Source organism: Polypterus senegalus, chromosome 5 (assembly GCF_016835505.1).
Source record: "Polypterus senegalus isolate Bchr_013 chromosome 5, ASM1683550v1, whole genome shotgun sequence".
Lineage (NCBI taxonomy): Eukaryota > Metazoa > Chordata > Cladistia > Polypteriformes > Polypteridae > Polypterus > Polypterus senegalus.
In genome coordinates, this window is record NC_053158.1 from 103,570,317 (window position 1) to 103,591,019 (window position 20,703).

The following is a 20,703-nucleotide window of genomic DNA, read 5'->3' on the forward strand; positions in this document are numbered from 1 at the left end:
CATTTTCCTGTATTTTTTCCTCAATTTTTTCTAGCATACCTTTAAAGGTTGCCTCAAAGCGATTACTTAAACATTTTTCCTGGTCTTTAACATCCTGAAGCAGCTTCTTTTTTGTCTTGGAATTTCTTTTCTTATATTATTTATATCCCTTTTCCTTATATCATTTATTTCTTTCTTTATATAATTTTTATTTCATTCCTGAGCTCCTTTATGTCTTGATTGTTCAGTTCTGACAGATCGTTTTGGTCTTCTCCCTGCTCCGTGGGTGAAGTGCTATTCCCAGTTGGAGTTGATGTTAGCAGCTTGCTGGGAGTAGTTGATAATGTGGAAGGTAAGGCCATTTTCAGTTTCAATTAATTTTCTGGAATCGTTGAGTTTTCTTGGGCCGAGTTGCTTGCACATTTGCTCCCACTATCACTCTCGGCTGGAGACGATGCAGCAATGTCAGGTCCTGGGAAATCTGTGCTTTCACCTGTCTGTTCCAGGTCAGTCTCTGGTAGGCTGTACCTGGAGTTGGACTTGATGCCCGTCTAGGCTTGAATGAAGCTTTAGCTGTCTTTTCCATTTCATTCTGAGCCCTTTTATGGCTACTCATGTTAATATATGCTTGCATATACTGTAATTGAACCTACTTGGGTTCAGTAAATACAGGATACCTCGGGATGATAAAAAAAAAAAAGAGAAAAAAAAAATAACAGCTGCTAAAGGAGTTCCGTTCACATGTCCATCTCCCATAATGGACGAGAACACCTCCCAAGACAAGTTAATACAAGCAATAATTAATTTATTTATTGGATTGTCAGAAGTAACCCCTTGTAAAAACTGAAAAAGAAAATTCAGAATTCAGGGCTGACTGTAATTGATCTTTTAATACAAGTGATTTATGCAAACTGATAAACCAGCTCTAGTGTAGATTTCACTGTAAGAAAGGCAAACTGAATTATAGTGGGGGGAAAAGTCATTAAAAAGATATTGATTGAATACCGACTGACAAAAGGCTATATATGGGAGTAGATGAAGTAATATCCTCAATTAAGGTATCATTTCAGGATGTGTACAAATCAACCCACAGAAGTGTGTGAATATTCTCTAAAATTGTTACAAGTTTCTGTGCTCTATACTTATCCCATCTGTTCATTAATTTTTCAGACTTTCTACATCCATGTTAAGGATTTTTGGGGCCAGTAGACTATTCTGTCAGAACAAAGCAGTAACTAATTATGGACAGGGCAACAGTGCTTTGCAGTATTATTTGTGATTAGTTTCCTTATTAAAATTACTATTCATTGATTTGGTAATGTTAGAGTAAATAATTTACTGTTTTACTAACAAACAATTTTAGAATTTTAATTGATTTAAAATGTCTCATCAGAGTGGTAGAACATTAGATTAACAGTTAATTTACATATTACTTTTCCTTCTTAAAGCAATCTAAGCACAGTTTTTTGATTCAGATTATCTTTCATTTAGAAACTGTAGAATTGTATAATTTTTACGACGATATTTTCTGCATATTCAAAATGCTATCCAATACTCCAGCAGAGTAAAGAGCATTCTTTTCTGCAGTAAAAGTATAAATCAAACTGCAAAATGTTTCTAAGCATTAATTAGAAGTGTTGGAATGACTCATTAAAGAATAAAGGTGTTTTTCTACAAATGCATCAAAAAAAGTCACATTAATTAAATTTACAGGATGAATTGAAATGGCTTTCTTGATGCTATCTTAATTCCTTTCTTAGTGTTATGTAATATATATTTTTATTAATCTCTTCATGGCTTTCATATATGTTTTAATGCCCTGCTGTACTCATGCTAGACAAAAAAGAGTATTTTACCATTTAATAAGGCTTTAGTTCTTTAAGGAGGCAAACATCTGGCTGACGCTTGCACGTATGGTAAGAAATAAAATGAAAATTCTACATGTTCTCTACAACAAAAAGACATTTTGTAATGCAGGATCACTGAAGGCCATTCCAGTACCCACCAGTGCTCAACAGTGAATCAGAGAAATTTGTATGATAAAAAATGTATTTCAATTCCTCTTGTGTAATATGGTAATTTTGATAAGGCTAGCATTCATTAGCTATAACAAACACACCTATTATCCAGAAAAAGTACTTAATTCTAAAGTAAATAATTATAGGAATATAAATTAATTATATCTGTAGATTGTCAATTCCTTCTTATATTTGCTATAAAGTGGTTCCTAATTTTTTTTTTTTTTTTTAAACTATGATAAGTGCAAATATTCTGAGAAAAGATACACATTTTAGGTTATTATAAAGTATATAAACAATAGAGTTAGAACAAACATGTCTAAAAATAACCACATGTTACCAGGTAATTGTAAAATTTCATATCAAATGGTTAGAAATATTCATAGTAATGAAATTAAATGAAGCAGTCTTCTTGGCTTGCCAAACATGTAACACAGCAGTTCACACATAAAGGTATGGTAGTACAAGGGTGTACAGTGTTTTTCTGTATATATATCTGTACACAACAACAATCAAGTAATGTGAACTTGGTGCAAAATGAGCAAAAACCTACACAGTTCTTAGACTTGGTTGGTTTAGGAGGTGGTTGTTCATTCCCCAGCAGGAGAGGACACAAGCTTACATTCTGCTCTGCTATGGCCATGTCAGGCAATCATCATTAAACACATATTGCACTGGATATTCATTTGATGGGTGTACTATAATGACTCCTCTCACCCTCCTAATCACTATGGACTGAACTGGCACACCGGTACATCTATGCAATGATGTTCAGACTTGAATTGGTTTCTGCATTACTTTACCTCTTTTCCAGCCTCAGAAATTTAGTGTGTATTCAGACCTAAGTGTTTTTCTAGTGTTTTCTAGACCACAGTGCTCCTAAACCACTAGAAAGTTGTTTGCCATTGTTTACAATATCACTGTTCGCATCTAAGCATTTTAGCAGGAAGTAGTTTAGAAAACGCCTGCATGCAGGTGTTCTGAAGCATTGTTAGCCAAATGCCTGTAAAATTGAAATCAATGGTAATGGTCATAAACCCTATCAAAAGAACACAAATGAGAACTTTGGAACCGTTTTTACAGGAGATCATTGTCTCTTTCTATATAATCAAGGAGAGAAGCAGCTTATTGAAACAAAAAATATGCCAATGGCATTGTGCTTTGGTTATCTATTGAGAGCTATTGATGTCAAGTGCGCACATACTTTGTAATCAATTAATAAGAATAAAGAAAAGAAATAAGAATTTAGCAAATGTTATAAGAATACATTTAGTTTTAAATTAGGTTAAAGTTTAATACAGATGTTTTAACATACAGGTAGAATGATAGCACAGAAGATGGCATTCCTTATTCAATGTGCCCACTGTGTGGGCTTTCCATGTTCTGCCCATGCATTTCTGGATTGAGTGGTATTAGGGATTGTGTTTAACCGATTATTATTATCTGTTTAAACAACAAAAACTAAAAAGTTTAATATACATTTAGTCCTTTGTCTGGGCCCCTTGGTGAATACTCACCACACACTGTTTCAAAATATCTTTAGCAGATAAATGAAATAAAACCAAACAGATATATCAATAATAGGTTTTTGCTACTGGGCTACATACAGCATGTTTTTTTCTACTTGTAATTATCACTGGATCCCAGTAAACCTAAACTGGGTAGCTTAAATTTGCACCTTAGTATATGCAGGATCAAATGTAAATGAATGCAACATATGATCAGTTCTTTTGAATTGATTACCTCTGTGCACGATAACTCCTTCCTTAGTAGCTTTTCCATAGACTATCCTGAACAGTCCTCTCAACTCCCTTTTCTGCAGAACAGGGTATAAGCAACATGTTTGATCATGACACTTAAGACACCTGCTCTACAGTAATGTGATCGACAGTATTTAAAGCACTAAGGTCAAAGATGACCTTCTGGAGAAACAACAATCATCCCACACCACGACAACACCTCGCAACACACAAAAACAAAAAGATTTCAATAAAATTTAGCCTGCAAAAACCTTCTTTAAAAACGCTGAAAAAATACTTGAAAATGCCCTAAAAATGCTTGGAAAACCATTGCAAAATGACATTAAAAAGCTTGAAAAACACTAAATAAATGCTGTAAATTTATAATACTTAAGTGCAACTGGGTTCTCAATGAATGGATACAGTCATGTATGCCCTCCTTGATGTCAGTTTATTGTAATTGTTTAGTGGTACAGATGAAATATTTGCAACATACACAACTGCAGGGAGACATTTTTAAAACTATTAAATCTTTACCCTCACAAATAAAAATATACTTGTAGCTATAGTAATAAATAAATTAACCTTTTCAAACCTCCTCTCAGGAGTGACAGAATAACAATTTTCCACTAACTAGCATTCTTCTATTTTGCATTTTCATCTGCAGTATTTGCACAAATACTACAGCATTAAACAGCATCTTTGCAGTGCTGATATCAGCTACAGCCTCTTGTACCCTAACAAATAAAAAAATGAATATTGAAAGTCAGTTTTACATTTTTATCACTCAGAATGAAGCAGAAAAAGAGCTAAGAAAACCATTACAGACATCCTTTTAAAACATAACCATGACCATTTGTAATGCAACATTTGTTGTAAATATACATTCCATTTGCTTTTTGGCCACTTTTCCTTTTTTTTTTTAAAAAAAAAAAACTTGGGGTATGGGGAAAGATAGCTTTGCTATTTCTTATTTATCCTTTTTGCCACAAAAGCTGTTAGTGCCAACACAATAGGCTTCATAGCCATAAAACCTGCCAATAATTTGAAATCTTGGTCAAAGCTATCATATGAAAAGATGTACTACCTTAACTTAACATTACAAAATGTCAACAAAAGTTCAGACGGAAGCATTTTATGACCAAACAGTGAACTTTGTGAGCTGGAATGTCAAAGGCTTCAACCATAGATTAAAATGTCCAGATAGGTTTAAATGCTCAGATAGTATTTTTTACAGGAGACTCACATAATAAGTAAGGAGACCAGTTTCAATTGCAAAGGGACTGGATTGGCCAAAACTGTCACTCCAGCTGAACAAAGAAAACTAGGAGTGTGGAAATTTGAATACACAGAACTATCCCACTTGTAGTGTCGAACGTAATATGTGATCCTGAAGGGTGATATGTGATGGGCAATTTATTTAATACTACAGTGATTCTGATAAATATTTAAGCACCTAATGTGGATGATAGAGATTTCATCCAAAACGTATCCACATCTATTCTGAATATAAACACACTCATAAAATTATAATGGCTGGAGACTTTGTGTTTTAAATCCAGATCTGGATAGGTCTTCAGTTACAGTGAAAATTAACATCTAATACTGTAAAAATAATTACACAGTTTGAAATAGATCAGAACTTATCAGGTCCATGGAGAGTTTTTAAATCTTAACATAAGAGAATATTCCTTCTTTTCACAAGTTCGTCATTGTTACTCAAGAATTTAGCATTTCTTCATAGACAATAATTTTTTCCCATTTTCATATCTTGTAAGTATGACACTAATGTCATCTCCAATCATGGAGCTGAACATACTATTCCCTACACACTCATCTTGTAGTTGGCGTCTTAACCCCCTGTCTTTAGCTGATGAGCACTATACAGAATTTATTTCCAAGCAAATTAATTATTTTCTGGAGGCAAATGCATCCTTAGAGGTCTCTGCAGGAATATTCTGGGAAACTCTGAACGCATTTTTAAGAGGACAGATTACTTCAAATCTTTCTCACAAAAATAAATTGGAAATCAAGAAGGCATCTGAGTTAATCAGCAAAATTACCAGAATATAAACTGCTCAAAAAAATTAAAGGAACACTTTGAAAACACATCAGATCTCAATGGGAAAAAGAAATCCTCCTGGATATCTATACTGATATAGACTGGGTAATGTGTTAGGAATGAAAGGATGCCACATCGTTTGATGGAAATGAAAATGATCAACCTACAGAGCCCTGAATTCAAAGACGCCCCAAAATTCAGAGTGAAAAAATTATGTGGCAGTCTAGTCCATTTTGCCAAAATTTAATTGCAGCAACTCAAAATTGTTTCGCAGCACTTTGTACGGCCCCTGTGTTCTTGTATACATGCCTGACAACATCGGTGCATGCTTCTAATGAGATGACAGATGGTGTTGTGGGGGATCTCCTCCCAGATCTGGACCAGGGCATCACTGAGCTCCTGGACAGTGTGAGGTGCAACCTGGTGGCATTGGATGGACCAAAACATAATGTCCCAGAGGTGTTCTATTGGATTTAGGTCAGGAAAGTGTGGTGGCCAGTCAATGGTATCAATTCCTTCATCCTCCAGGAACTGCCTGCATATTCTCACCACATGAGGCCAGGAATTGTCATGCACCAGGAGCCACTGTACCAGCATAGGGTCTGACAATGGGTGCAAGGATTTCATCCTGATACCTAATGGCAGCCAAGGTGCCTTTGTCAAGCCTGTAGCGGTCTGTGTGACCCTCCATGGATATGCCTCCCCAGACAATCATTAACCCACCACCAAACTGCTCATGCTGAATGATGTTACAGGCAGCATAATGTTCTCCATGGCTTCTCCAGACCCTTTCACTTCTGTCACGTGCTCAGGGTGAACCTGCTCTCATCTGTAAAAAGCACAGGGCACCAGTGGTGCATCTGCCAATTCTGGTATTCTATGGCGAATGCCAATCGAGCTGCATGCTGCTGGGCAGTGAGCTCAGGACCCATTAGAGGACATGGGTCCCTTGGGTCACCCTCATGAAGTCTTTCTGGTTGTTTGGTCAGAGACATTCACACCAGTGGCCTGCTGGAGGTCATTTTGTAGGGCTCTGGCAGTGCTCATCCTGTTCCTCCTTGCCCAAAGGAGCAGATACTGGTCCTGCTGATGGGTTATGGACCTTCTATGGCCCTCTCCAGCTCTCCTAGAGTAACTGCTTGTCTCCTAGAATCTCCTCCATGCCCTTGAGACTGTGCAGGGAGACACAGCAAACCTTCTGGCCATGACACGTATTGATGTGCCATCCTGGAGAAGTTCGACTACCTGTGCAACCTCTGTAGGGTCCAGGTATCGCCTCATGCTAGCAGTAGTGACACTGACTGTAGCCAAATGCAAAACTAGTGAAGAAACAGTCAGAAAAGATGAGGAGGGAAAAATGTCAGTGGCCTCCACCTGTTAAACCATTCCTGTTTTGGGGGTCATCTCATTGTTGCCCCTTTAGTGCATCTGTTGTTAATTTCATTAACACCACAGCAGCTGGAACTGATTAACAACCCCCTCTGCTACTTAACTGACCAGATTAATATCCCATAAGTTTCATTGACTTTATGCTATACTCTGATTAAGAAGTGTTCCTTTAATTCTTTTGAGCAGTATATATAGAATATGCTAGGTCTCCAAAAAAAGCACTTATTAGGAAAAGACAGGTTTTGCAATCAGATTTTAACCTCTTGAGAACTAAAGAAAAAGAACAGCTCATCTTTAAATTGCAACATTATTAATATGAATAAGGAGGGAAGGCCAATAAGATTTTAGGTCAACAAATCCATAAGCAGGAAGTCCACAATGCAATAATTATAATTACCAACATAAACAGAGATAAAATCAAAGACCATAAAAATATAACCCACACATTTAGATAGTACAGTAGACCCCCGTGAAGTTGCAGTTCAGAGATCGTGGCATCTGTCATTTGCAGATTTTTCATTAGAACCTAACTAATAATTGTTAGCAGAAACCACAAATATCCTCCGCAATTTTTTATGGCTTTTTTCATGACAGTACTGTACTGTAGAGAGAACACAAAGCAACCGTAGAGGAAAATGTGGCCTGGGATGGTGAAAGTAGCCAATCCGAGAGCGTTATTCATTTCTCCTTGCTGCTGATTGGCTGCTGCCTTATGACACATCTCCGGCAGGAGTAGCCTAGCATTCCCACATCATAACAGTTTACTGCGTGTAGCTGTCCTCAGTGTTTCAATGAGTGTTCTCATGTTTTTTGTTTTGTTCTTCTTAACGCCCTAAGATGCTGCCCAAATGCCCTGCACCTTCTAAGGCTTCTGGCAATGAATCCAAGCACCAGAAGAAGTTTAAGACACTCCAGGAGAAGGTTGAACTACTGGATTTGCTGTGGGAACTAAAATGTTATGTCGCAATAGCCACTCGAGGAGCATTAAATCCTCTGTTTTGCTGTGCAGTCATTATATTCATTACATACCTTCATCGTACTGCACAGCTAATTCATTATCTTCAATCAATATAATTCATTATTGGTGAGTACCCATACATTTTACTGTATTTTTATTAAATTATTATGCATTTACCCTACTTAAACCAAAGAAAATGACAGCGCATACCAAAGAAAACATACTTGCATGAATTACAGTACATGTGGGGTAACATCAGTATTTTACATTCTAGCACTGTGGGAGACATAGCAGTACAGTACTGTACAGTATATGGGTTTACCTTTACATTCTTTTTTTGAGGGTAATGTATTAAGCCGGGTTTGAAATGAAATTAAAGCATTTTTGGGGCGCATATTTAGTGTTTAAACTATAAAAATAGGCATTTATAGGCATTTTTTTGACCACATCCAAAATCTGTGGTTTTTCACAATTCACAGGTGCTCTACCGTAACTCCCATGAATTTCGGGTGTCGTCTGTACCATACAGTAAGTCCTTATACTCTTCTCAGTCTAAAAAAGATAATACACAATTGAAATAACTTTTTTGACTCATTACTGATACCACAGCTAAATATTCTTAGTGCTGATAAACCTCGGACATTCTCAGAAATATTAGACGCTATAAACTCACTTCAATGTAGGAAAGCAACCAGCCTGATGGGTACCCAGTGGAATTTTATAAAAAAATTTCAAATAAAATACCTTATAGAAGCTAAAGACAACAAGATTCTACTTATTTATCCCACTGTATCTTGGTGTGGAATCACAGCTCTCAAGCAGCTGATCGGAAAGAGAATTATCGGTATACAGCATCAAGCACACGCTGCCTCATCCAAGGGCTAACTGAAGTGCTCCCATATGGCAAATGCTTCAAAGCTTTTTCTGTGGGGACCTTGCGGTTTAGAAACAGTTTCCTCCCAAGAGCTCTAAATGCACTCAATCAGTCCATTAAGTGCTCCTTATAGAACTGTTTGTACCTATAAGTACACCTCACTGTAAACTTGCGATATAGCTATACTATTGCACAACCTGAGCCACTTTATAAAGCGCATATTTACATATATCATCATTTTTAAGATGAAATGCTGCAAAATATGCTTTTCAAATTTTAACACAATTTAAATAATTAAATTGTTAATACTGTGGTGGGCTGGCACCCTGCCCGGGGTTTGTTTCCTGCCTTGCGCCCTGTGTTGGCTGGGATTGGCTCCAGCAGACCCCCGTGATCCTGTAGTTAGGATATAGAGAGTTGGATAACGGATGGATATTGTTAATAATTAAACATGTGAGGACAGCATGTTGCAGTGCCAACGATGAGCTGGCGCCCTGCTCAGGGATTGTTCCAGCCTCACGCTGTATTCTTGCTGGGGCTGGCGTGACACTGGATGGATAGAATAATTAAACATGTACTACGAAGACATTTCAATGTTCCTTAAAAGTTTTGAAGAATCTGCATTCTAAGCTTATAGATGGCTTGGATCTACAGAGCTGATTATGTGGCAATTGGGTACTTGGAGAAAGAAAAGATAGAACAGGAATAGGAGGTTAGTACATTTGAAAGAGACAGTACTGATGCAATAAATTATTTCACCAAAGGTCGTGCACGGCGCAGCAAGCATCTTGCGGGAGGCAGGAACAATCTCTTGATGGGGCGCCAGTTCATCACTATCACTGCACCACTGTGTTCCCATGTATAATCAATCAAAATCACATTTTATGTCTGTCAATTGCTTTTCCTTACATTTTTTGGACAATTAAAATGTACTCCATACAGAGCAGTAATATGAAATCACTATATACAATAGAAATTGATTGCTTATTCCTAATTCCTTTCATTGCATCCCCTAGCAACACAGCTAGATGAAAAATTTGAAACACCACAAATGAACAGAGCAGCAGTTTGCTAAAGATTTACACTATATTAATTGTATGATATTTGTGTTGGAAATTTTGCAAATGTCAAGGCAATACTACACTAGTCTACACAACAGACTGCACTAGTCTCGTTGAAGCCAGACATATGACATATACAGTACATAGGTAGACAATCATTAATGTATTTTGCTTAAAACTGGATGGGAACAATTAAGACTGCTCACTGAGTGTCACATTTCTAAACCAATCCAACACCTCAAGAAAGCAGTGCTGAAAGCAGAAGCGGTGATTTTTGACCTGTAAACAGTAGAGGTGCTCTTGTTAACTTGACGGTAAGCTTCTTATTAGAATGAACAGTCACCAGTCAAAAAATCTCCTAAAAACAACCCTATCAGACATATAAATATGTGCCATGTATACACAGAACATATTGCACATTAATGAAAATTTGAACAGTAAAATATGCGTTATGTGGCAAATGCTAAAAAGGAGAGCTAATAATGTTGAGCCATAGGAGTTGCAGATTACAGTACTTAAAACATCCAAATCAACAAAGCTGCCCCATGACACCAGTAAAGCATGGACAAGGCTGTACAGCACCCACCTTCTGACTGTACTTCTGAATGACTAACTAAAGTAAGTTGACATTACTGTCTAACTTAAAATACAAACATGACATGCAAGTATATAGCTACAAACGTTTGACTCAAACTATATCCATAGATGACAATTCTTATCTAGACTCTATTTGTTGTCATTATGTCATATAGTAATGCAGTTGTTAAAATGGCAGAAACACATTGTAGCAAACAGAAGTAACAGAATTCTCAAATGTGTGGAGCCAAGGAATTGCATTGGTGCTCACTACAACATAAATTAAGATCCAGCCATCTTGTGCTACTGAGCTCCTGAATTGATAACAATTTTAATTTTCATTTTATCTCAGCATTGTCTTATGTTCAATTTCATTTGGTGAATCCCTGGCGGTTTAAACTTCTCAAACTGGAGGAATCTGTGGTGGGTGTTTTAGAAAGAAGCCTTTGCAGCACAGAATTTCGCTGCTATTTGCTACAAAACTTTTTAATGGGTTGTCCTCAAAACCAGAATACATGTCTGGCCCTGATAAACTAAGGCAATACTGACAAATGGAACTGTTGGGTAAACTTTAAATCATTCCTTATAACATGTTACATTATGGAATGTGTGCCTGTATTTCAAATGGAGCACTGAGATGATTAGGGGGAAGTGCCTTTACGCACTTAGTTTTTTATTCTGTTCTTACAGGCATGCATAGAATATGAAACGAACATCAGCAGGAGGCAGAGCCCTTGCCTGTGGGGACTCCAGACTCTGGAACTCTTCACCCTTTGATATTAGAGAAACTTAATCAGTCTCCATAGTTCAATATCATAAGAAGGCATTTTAGCAGAGATTTTTGTTAGAAATGCTGGTAACATTGTTCATTTTTGTTTTAAATAGGCACTGCAATCACTCTCATTCAGTTTCTCTTTTTTGTATATTTTTTTCTTGGTACAGTATATTGTGGTACTCAGTGTCACATTCATTTTGATTAAATTTTCATCCCTGAGATTACAATGAGACTTCAGAAATGATGCATCACTACCAATGACATAACCATCACCATAACCTTGCTGTCTCTTGCTAAAGTCACAGACATTTGCCTACACATTGATATATTGTTCGAGAATCCAGGCAGGAGCTGGAAGACCTGTTGGCCAATGGCCATTTTTTGTGTAGGAAGGCTTTTTTCCATGTCATCAACTAGAAGTCCTAATGTCTCTTACTATTCAATTTAAAAATACTTAGGGACATTTCAAAACCAAGTTTATTAAGATATTGCACATTTTATATTGCATATTGGTTTGCATGAATTTCATACAGAAGAATATCACTATTCCCAACTACAGCATTCTTGCATTATGCAATACAATAATAATATACAAATACAATTATGCCCAAACCTTGCACTGGAATGGCTGGAAGTTTTCTTCTCTGGTTTCGTGAAGTGTCAATGGTCTATGACATAACAAAAGAATGAACACATCTATTACTAAATATAATAAATCACAAATATAAAAACATTAGGTTCAGATTTTTAAGAGAATCACTGTACATTTTTGTTTTATTTGTTGAAAAAAAATTATATGGATGATTCAGAAAAATACACAATCCTTCACATTAAATTCCAAGAAAACTGCTAAATGGAAACACAGAACCAATAAATTGGAGAGAACACGCACTCACTAAAAAACAAACAACCTACAAAAGTAATACTAATGAATTGCCTACAGTTTCTCATCTTGAAATATCCACATCGACTGTCGATGCTAAATAAGGAAAACTGATCAAATAAGAATGTGTCATTTGAATATGAATATTTTGAAAATCATAAGAAGAAACTGATGTGTAGTTTTTCAAAAATGATCTGTAGTTGGGTGTATTGGTCAAGAAAGATGTATTACAATTTTAATGAAAGTTAAATTCACATTATTTGAAAAATACTAGACATGCAAAGAACAGATAAAGCCAAAAGAAAAGAATTGAGGCATATTCATTAGTGCTCAGCATCAAATTACTTAGATTACAAAGACACATGCTCAGGATGCTGAGAAACTGACAAATTGTTTTTATCCAATTAGATTACTGCAATACACCTTTAACAGACTTTCCAGAGAAAGAAATAAACAAAGCTAAGGCTTATTAAAAAACACATTAGCAAGAATTCAAACAAAAAAACAAGTTTTGTCCCCACTTCATTGGATTCCATTGGCATTTAAGATGTCAGAAAGTTTCTTAATGATCTGGCACAATCATATGTCTGAATGCCTGTCCCTACACATCACAAATTGTTTTCTTTGATCTTCAATTCCTGGGCTATCATGTTTAAAATTAGTTTACGGTACATGTGCAAGCCATTTCTAATAGAAAAGTTGGGGTTTATAAAATAGTAACTTAGGTTGGAAATTGAACTAAAGTTATAATAAGTATAAAACGTCAATAAGAACTATGCATACATTTTTTGGTGTTGGCATCAGGACAACGAAGTGAACATAAAATTTCATTTTATTACGCATTTCTAGGACGCATCAATTGCGTTCCAATGTTTTTGAGCTAATTGCAACTCTCTTCAGTGTTGGTAATAATGTGTAATGCACATGCTCAATGTCAACTTCTTTTAGTGTGTAGCACTGTATTGTCTATACAAAGGATGGCATTGTTAGCTCTTTTGGAAGTTATTGATGGCATTGTTAGCTCTTTTGGAAGTTATTGCCAATGACAAGCTTAAGCAAGTTTTAGGGGATGGCAAAAAATTTTTTGGCTTATGATGATCACCAGCTTATAAGCTGATTTAGACTTCCTAGATTTGTCCTCTTGGAGTTGTGTGCTGAATTGGAGCCCACATTACAGAGACCATAATGTAGAAATAACGTGATCCCTGTCTTGTTATAGGTTTTATCAACTGTAGGGTATTTGGTGGCAGTCTCTTTTCAATCTGAACTGGCTGAAGAGTCAGTAAGTAATTTTGCAGTCATCCCTAAGCTGCATCATGCCATCTTTATGGAGTAATATACTTATGATGTTTTTTGCCTTTTTTCCACCCTCTGTTCTTCCTTGATTTGTTCGAAAGAGGCCGCTCAGGAATATGGGCAAATTTATATTGTCACTAAACCATGTTTTTACACCATATATGGATATTGACAGATGGTGATAGGAAGACTCTTAAAGCACATGCATAAGTGCAAAGTTTTAAGTTGATCTGAAATTTATAAAGAAACTTGGCACATGGCATACATATGGTTTTATAAATCAGATTCCTTTTGTGTATATGCTATTTTTGCCTTTCGAGTGGAAGCTAAATTTTAATATAGAATCTAAGCAAGGTTTTATACGCGAGGCTCTTGTCCTTTACAGCACACATAAAAGGACAGAAGAGACAGTTTTTATTCAACTAAATCATGGAAAGTTTCTCATCACAGATGCATCAAGGTAAATTCTACATTTCACAAAACCAATAAAAACAGCTTCAGATTGGTTTGTTTGTAGGTATTATCACTTACATATTAACATTACTTTAGTTTAGAATCTGTTTTATACAGAAGGTTTATCTCCAAACACTGTGCAATTGCCTGACACCCATTCATGTGTAATAAGATTTGTGCAATAAAATTAGTGGTGTCTAACATGACAAACAATAATCCCTTCTTTACATTGGTATCTTGATGCTGCCATGTGCTATTGTACTATTGTCAAGGTTTTCTAACAATCTACACAGGGGCAGACAGGCCATTAGGGCATTTGGGCAATGCCCGGTGGGCTGCAGACTCTGGTCTGGTCATGGGCCGGCTGTTTCATGAAATAAATTTTATGTACTGGTTACTATTTGTCATTAAAATTAAATTTTCTAAACCACTAAACATTATCTGTCCAGTACTGCGATTTATATAGTCCTATATAATATTCCGGATTATGTGATCAAGTTGTTTTAGTTGTCAGTACACAACTTTGCAGCGAAAAATTTGGTCAAAACTACCTTTTGCCGATTTCTGGTTAGCATATACATTATTGCAATTTATTTTATCTTATATCGAGTATTTAAATTCTTCGGTACTAATGATTACTTTAGATTATGTATTATGCATTTTATTGTTCTCTGGTTGTCTGCGTGAGTGATAATTAGTGGTTTTCAGCTGCGATTACAGTCGTCCCTCATCACTCTGCGCTTCAACTTTCGCGGCTTCACTCTATCGCAGTTTTTTCAAATATATTCATTAAAAAGTTGATCGAGACGATGAAAATGATACAGCACGTGCTCGGTTGTCTGAGTCAATTATACACCCCTGTATTACAATTAAAATTACTGCATATATGGACTGTAGGTCTATGTATTCAAGCACCCCTGCAAATCCTTAAACGCCAGGTGCAACCACTTGATCACTCCTTGTGTGTGGGCAATAATTTTTTTCCAAAAAAAAAAAAAATCGGGTGTGGTGAAACCAAGCCAATCAGAGCATGCTGTTCACTGATTGGCTATCCTATCCTCTTCCTACCGTGGCCACTGATTGGCTCAGCCTCATGCAAGTTCATTTCTCTCATACACTCTTCTACATTGCTACGCATTGGAAGCTTCTTTGCTCTTGTAAGTGTTTGTGATTTCTGAGAACTTTTATCTAAGCCCCACAATGGCTCCTAAATGTGCTGCTTCTTCTAAGCCTTCTGACGATGAAACTAAGCGCCAGAGGAAGATGCTTACCATCCAGGGGAAGCTGAAACTCTTGAATATGATCAAAGATGGCAAGAACCATACAAAAACCTCCTCATGCATATGAAAAGACAGCGCCAGCAACTGCCTATCATGATGTTTTTCAGCCACGCACCCAGACACCCACTGCCTACTCCTAGTACTCCTTCAGTGGAAGATAGCCTTCAGAGGAGCTGTAACCTTGCTCTTCTTTGCTGTGCAGTACATCTGTTCATCTTCATCATCGAACAAGTTGCACTATTTTCATAGGTTAGTGGTTGTGTGCAAGAACTGTGTGTGTGTAATTAAATGTACAATAATAATAATGATATTTGTAATGTCTAATATGTCTTATTTTCTCTTATTTTGTCTAATATATTGGGTAATATGAGTGTAATGATGACTAAAGGGTGTTATTTTATGTCTAGAGGGCTCTAATGTTAAAAAAACATATTTAGAAGGTCGTAAACAGATTTTCTATGCTCTAACTGCGAAAATATTCGATTTATAAATAAAGAATCCTACTTCGCAGAAATTAATTTATTGCGGTTGAGTCTGGAACCGATTAACTGTGATAAACGAGGGCCAACTGTATTAGTATGATGAAATAAAGGTATAAAGCACAAAAAATTTGACGACATGCTTAGAAATAAAATTTAAGTTTTGTCTAAACAACAGTGTACAGATTAACTTTGGTAACAGTTTAGATAGAGTTCATATCATATGCTCATAGCAAGTAGAGCGAACTTTGTACTCATCATAAATTTTAAGAAAATTACAATGAATAATGGGCTGAGTGGGTCGACCTCGTCACCTCACTCGATGAAGGATGCCTGGGCCAGTTTTGAGACCCAGTCCGCTCCTGCGTCTTTAGTTACTTAGCCATTATCAGAGCACCATGACTTCATAACCAATAGAAACAGATGTCCAGGAGGAGCTGGGTGGCTACTTGGACTAGGTCAAATGTCAATGTAATCTTGAACTACTAAAGACTGTTGAATTTCTCTATGATCTTATTATCCTGATTTTTCTTTTCATCACTTCCTTCATTATAGCTATTGAAAAATAATTCATGACTTGATTTCCCCTATTTAAAAAATACGTTACATGCTTTGCATTTTGAAATATGCATCTTAGAATTATGGTTTGAGATTCAGTGATGCAGCCTACATATATTTTCTGTAAAAATTCAAAAACTAAGCCCTCAGAATGCTCAATATTTTTTCTTGTTAAATCAAAACTGTGACAAAGTAAAAGTATTTTTCTGTGTGAGGACTTGTGAATGCGTAAACACAAATGTGGTAACATATTGTAATATGTTCTTTGACATTTGAAGTTAAACTGTGGTAAACAGTTCTTGACAATACTATTTTGAAATCTGTGTGTTATTTTTCCACATGCTGCCTTAAGAAAACACATCAACTAGAGCATCCACTTTTTTAATGGTTTGATGAAAAATGCATTGGCATTAGTACAAATACCTTTAGTCTCACTAATGTTTCACACTTTAATTATATATATTAACAAATACCAGGAACATTTTTTTCCTTATAAAAAATTGAATAAATATGTAATACATCTCTAGTAGTGTTAACATAAATTACCAAAAAAAAAGTTGACCAAGCAGCTAAAAAAAGACATGGTCAAATAGAAGTCCATGACAAAATTTTGAGAAGTATCAAATGTAACAGAAATAAATGCAAGAAATTACAGAAGATCTGAAGCATGCATTTGCTCAGTTACCTGTTCCAAGTATTTGTGTGGGTTTATGTTAATTCTAGACTTTAACAAACAGAAGTTATTTTTAAGGCATTAGCTATTTGGGATACAGTGGCAGCAACACGGGGATCAATCAGTCATGACATATATGTCATATTGTAAGTTTTGTATATAGTTTTATAAGCAGTGAGCAACAACAATTTGAGTTATGTTTTACAAATCTACTCAAATTTTACCTGACGAGAAAGCCTTTGTTCTTTTAACTTTGTGAATCTCATGCATGGGGTTACATTTAAGCCAGCAATTTTTAGAGCAGAGATCCTTTGCTCAATATCAGAAAGCTGAAAAAAAAAACACAATAATTAATATTTTCATTAAAAGAAATCAACAAAAATTGTCATGTTCTCAACAACCTATATTTCATATTTTATTTACTATTTGTGCAGCTGAAACATAGTAAAACCTTCATTTTGTTTACCTTTAAAAATTGTGTAAAGTGCCATGTATATATTTGCATCCATTTTCTAAACCCGATTCACCCTGAGCAGAGTCACGGGGTGTTTAAATACATTTTCCTAATTGGTTAATTTATCTGCTACAATTCAGGAAAGTACTGCAAGTTGCAATGCCAAGCATAACAGTTTATATCTAGGTTCTTTGCAAAGATGCCAACAATTATTTAAGTTTATGGTTAATTCTTAAAAAAATAAAATACATAAATACAATGAGTAATGTGACAGTGACCTCTGTGGGTAAGACTATAAGCAGTACACCACATTTCTATGTATGCAACATGACCAAGAGAAGACTGCAGAAGCAGAATAAGAGCATGTTCATAAGAATCTAAATGGTCTAGTATGTTTGGATGTTTAGCAGTGAAAGAGAACAGCACTTCAATGTGTAATTTATTTTAGAATATCCAAACAATAACAAAGAAGTCTGTGAATCTTACTCTGTGAATATGACTTAAAAAAAATCAAGAAATGTGTCCTTTTATGTGTTCAATCAAACCAAACCTGATTTATAATGGCAAAACCACATTACAATTTTCTTGCAAGAAGACATGATTCTTCCATGACTTTTTACAGTTTTCATTATAAAGATTATACCCTGCACATCTCTCCAAATAAAGAGGTCTTATAAGACCTCTGAAGCTACAATTTGTGTTTGCATGACTCATTCTCATTTTGCTTATTTCTTTTAAATTATTCATTCATTCTTCTATTTTCATCATTTATTATGAAGGTGTCTTTTTGCTTTTTATCACACACAAATGAAACACACATAGAACAAGCTACTGCATCTGTAGGTCTGCTAAGTTGTTCACAGGATTAATAAAAGATTTACACAATACAGAAGGAAAGCACAAAAATAACTGAAGAAACTAGAACAACAAAGCCTATGGATAAACCCTTTAGGTTACCCACTGAAGTGTATTTCAGATTTTACAAACCTATTGCTGAAACAGGATATTCATTTAAAAAAAGCTGTTAAATTAGAAGGCAGGAATTGGCTCTCTCATTTAATTACAGTTTAATGAAAACCTAACAGCAACAGGGGTTTTTCTAAAACCAAGACTGAGAAAAACATCTGTAGATTACATTAATAAGATTACACTACAAACAGAGGAGTTTTCAGTTAGAGGGAGTCTGCATGTACACAGCCCTTTTAATAATAATGACTTTATTTAAATAGCACCTTATCATACATTTACATAGAACTCAAGATGCTTTCCACAGATTAATCAACAAAAACAAAGATATATACATGCATTACATATATCTATCTATATCTATATCTATATATCTATATATATTTACATTATATAATATAATATATATTCCCTCTGATGGAAGGACTAGGGGAGAGGACATGTTCATGGCAATGCATCGGGTGCCTGGGCAATTCCGGAGCCCTGGAATGCAGCCCTTCTACCACACCCAGAAGTGCTGCCAGAAGGGGATCCGTGTGCACCTGGAGTACTTCCGGGTGCCTATGCAGCACTTTCACCATATCCGGGAGTGGAGCCAGAAGAGGATTAAAGAGCACCTGGAACATTTCCGGGTGCACTATAAAGGAGCCAGAGTCAGAAGGCGGAGGACAACGCTAGCTTGAAGACCAGTGGAAGTGGCAGAGAAGAAAGAAAGAAAAGAGAGAGTGAAAAGGGACTGAGCAGTATTGTTGTGCTTACGACTGTTTATTGTATTCTGAAGTGGGGAGTATATACTAGCTTTCACCCGCGGCTCCGCCCGCATAGTAGTGAAAAAGGGCAAACTTAAAAAAAATCAACAAATAAAAAGGTATCGCTTTGCTAAGTGGAGGCAAGGTACACACCAAAATGCAGAGGTAAACTTACTCACCACTCCTGACGTCACGCTTCTCCCTGCCCTCGGCCCAAAGCCTCCGTCTTTGATTATAACGAACATATCATGCCTCCAAGAGAACTATGATTCTTATCATGAGAGGTTGCAAAATCAACCAGAATGTTAACTCAAATTCTAGAAAAATACCCAATCTAAATCTGTTAAGTAGTTCTCATGCTAGCTAGATAAGCAGATATAAGATATGCCCCGAGCCAAATCTGAGCCGGCCGCGGTCTCACTATAAGCACCATCATCAACGAGTGATGCAAGGAACATATTATTTGGCCACTAACCTGAGCATGACCCTGCCCGATTGTTGTGTCTGTGCATATGAGGGTGGTAGATCCTGCTACAATAAATAACTGTGCTATTCCAGTTTCAACCTGAATTAGGCTGGTTTTGCTAAAGTACTGAGACTCAGCCATGTATTTTGGGGTGTTTTGTTGTGTTGATAAAATTTGTTGTTGATAATACTCCAGCAATTGGGACATTCTAATGCGCCCCGTTCTCCGTTTTGCACAGCACTGACAGCGAAAAATATGGAGTAATAGGGCATGCCGGTTTATCCAAATGAAGGCCTTCTCGCAGGCACAAAGGGAAAGGAGTAAAGTTCAATGAAGAAGTGTTCAGCAAGCACTTGCCAGGTGCTGTGGCTGCGAGCATAGTCAATTTTGCACAACTGATCCGATAAGAAAGGTATTTAATATACATTTCCTAACCCACCTCCATTCACCTTCTCTGCAAAGTTTAAATAACAGAGGTATGAAAGGTTTTATTTTTCTTTTTTGCAACCACTTTGGGAGATCAATTTAACTGTCTCCACACACTGCTATGAAGTGTGGGGGTTCCCTTTGGAGAAACGGGCAAACTTAGAAAAATATTGCATAGTGTTGTCAATAGCTTCACAGACCTGTGGTGTGTCACATGTGACATTAAATCTGAAATAAACTTTTTTTTTTTTTTTAAATCCTTGTGCTTTTGAAAAAGCCAACACTGATGTCCACCTTCATAATGTCATTAAATGTTGCAATACCAATTAATTATCATTAAGCACTGTTTGAATTAAAAAACAAACACTACAAGGAACTGATGGTTCCAATCCACAAAAGTGAATAGAAAGAAACATGATTTTGATGGAGATGAGGTTTTTAAGAATGTGATAATGTGATAAAAAGAAAACAGAAAGGATCTTTTGACAGTAAAATTGGTAACTTTTTTTTGGTCAGGTAAACATCTATTCAAATCCAATGCATACTAAGGCACTACTAATTTAAGGCTTTAATGCTAATGGAGATGTGA

At 36.1% G+C, this 20,703-nt stretch overlaps 1 protein-coding gene across 7 annotated transcripts in view; it reads right to left on the reverse strand.

Annotated features, from left to right (window-relative positions):
• Positions 1-20,703, reverse strand: part of LOC120529409 (myosin VIIA and Rab interacting protein) — a 544,611-nt gene that overhangs the window by 25,479 nt on the left and 498,429 nt on the right. For all 7 annotated transcript variants that reach the window (XM_039753183.1, XM_039753185.1, XM_039753187.1 and 4 more), the window contains 2 exons: positions 17,278-17,382; positions 12,045-12,099 (listed from right to left, as the gene is read on the reverse strand). In XM_039753183.1, the coding sequence (XP_039609117.1) occupies positions 12,045-12,099; positions 17,278-17,382 (160 nt within the window). The remainder of the gene's footprint in view (positions 1-12,044; positions 12,100-17,277; positions 17,383-20,703) is intronic.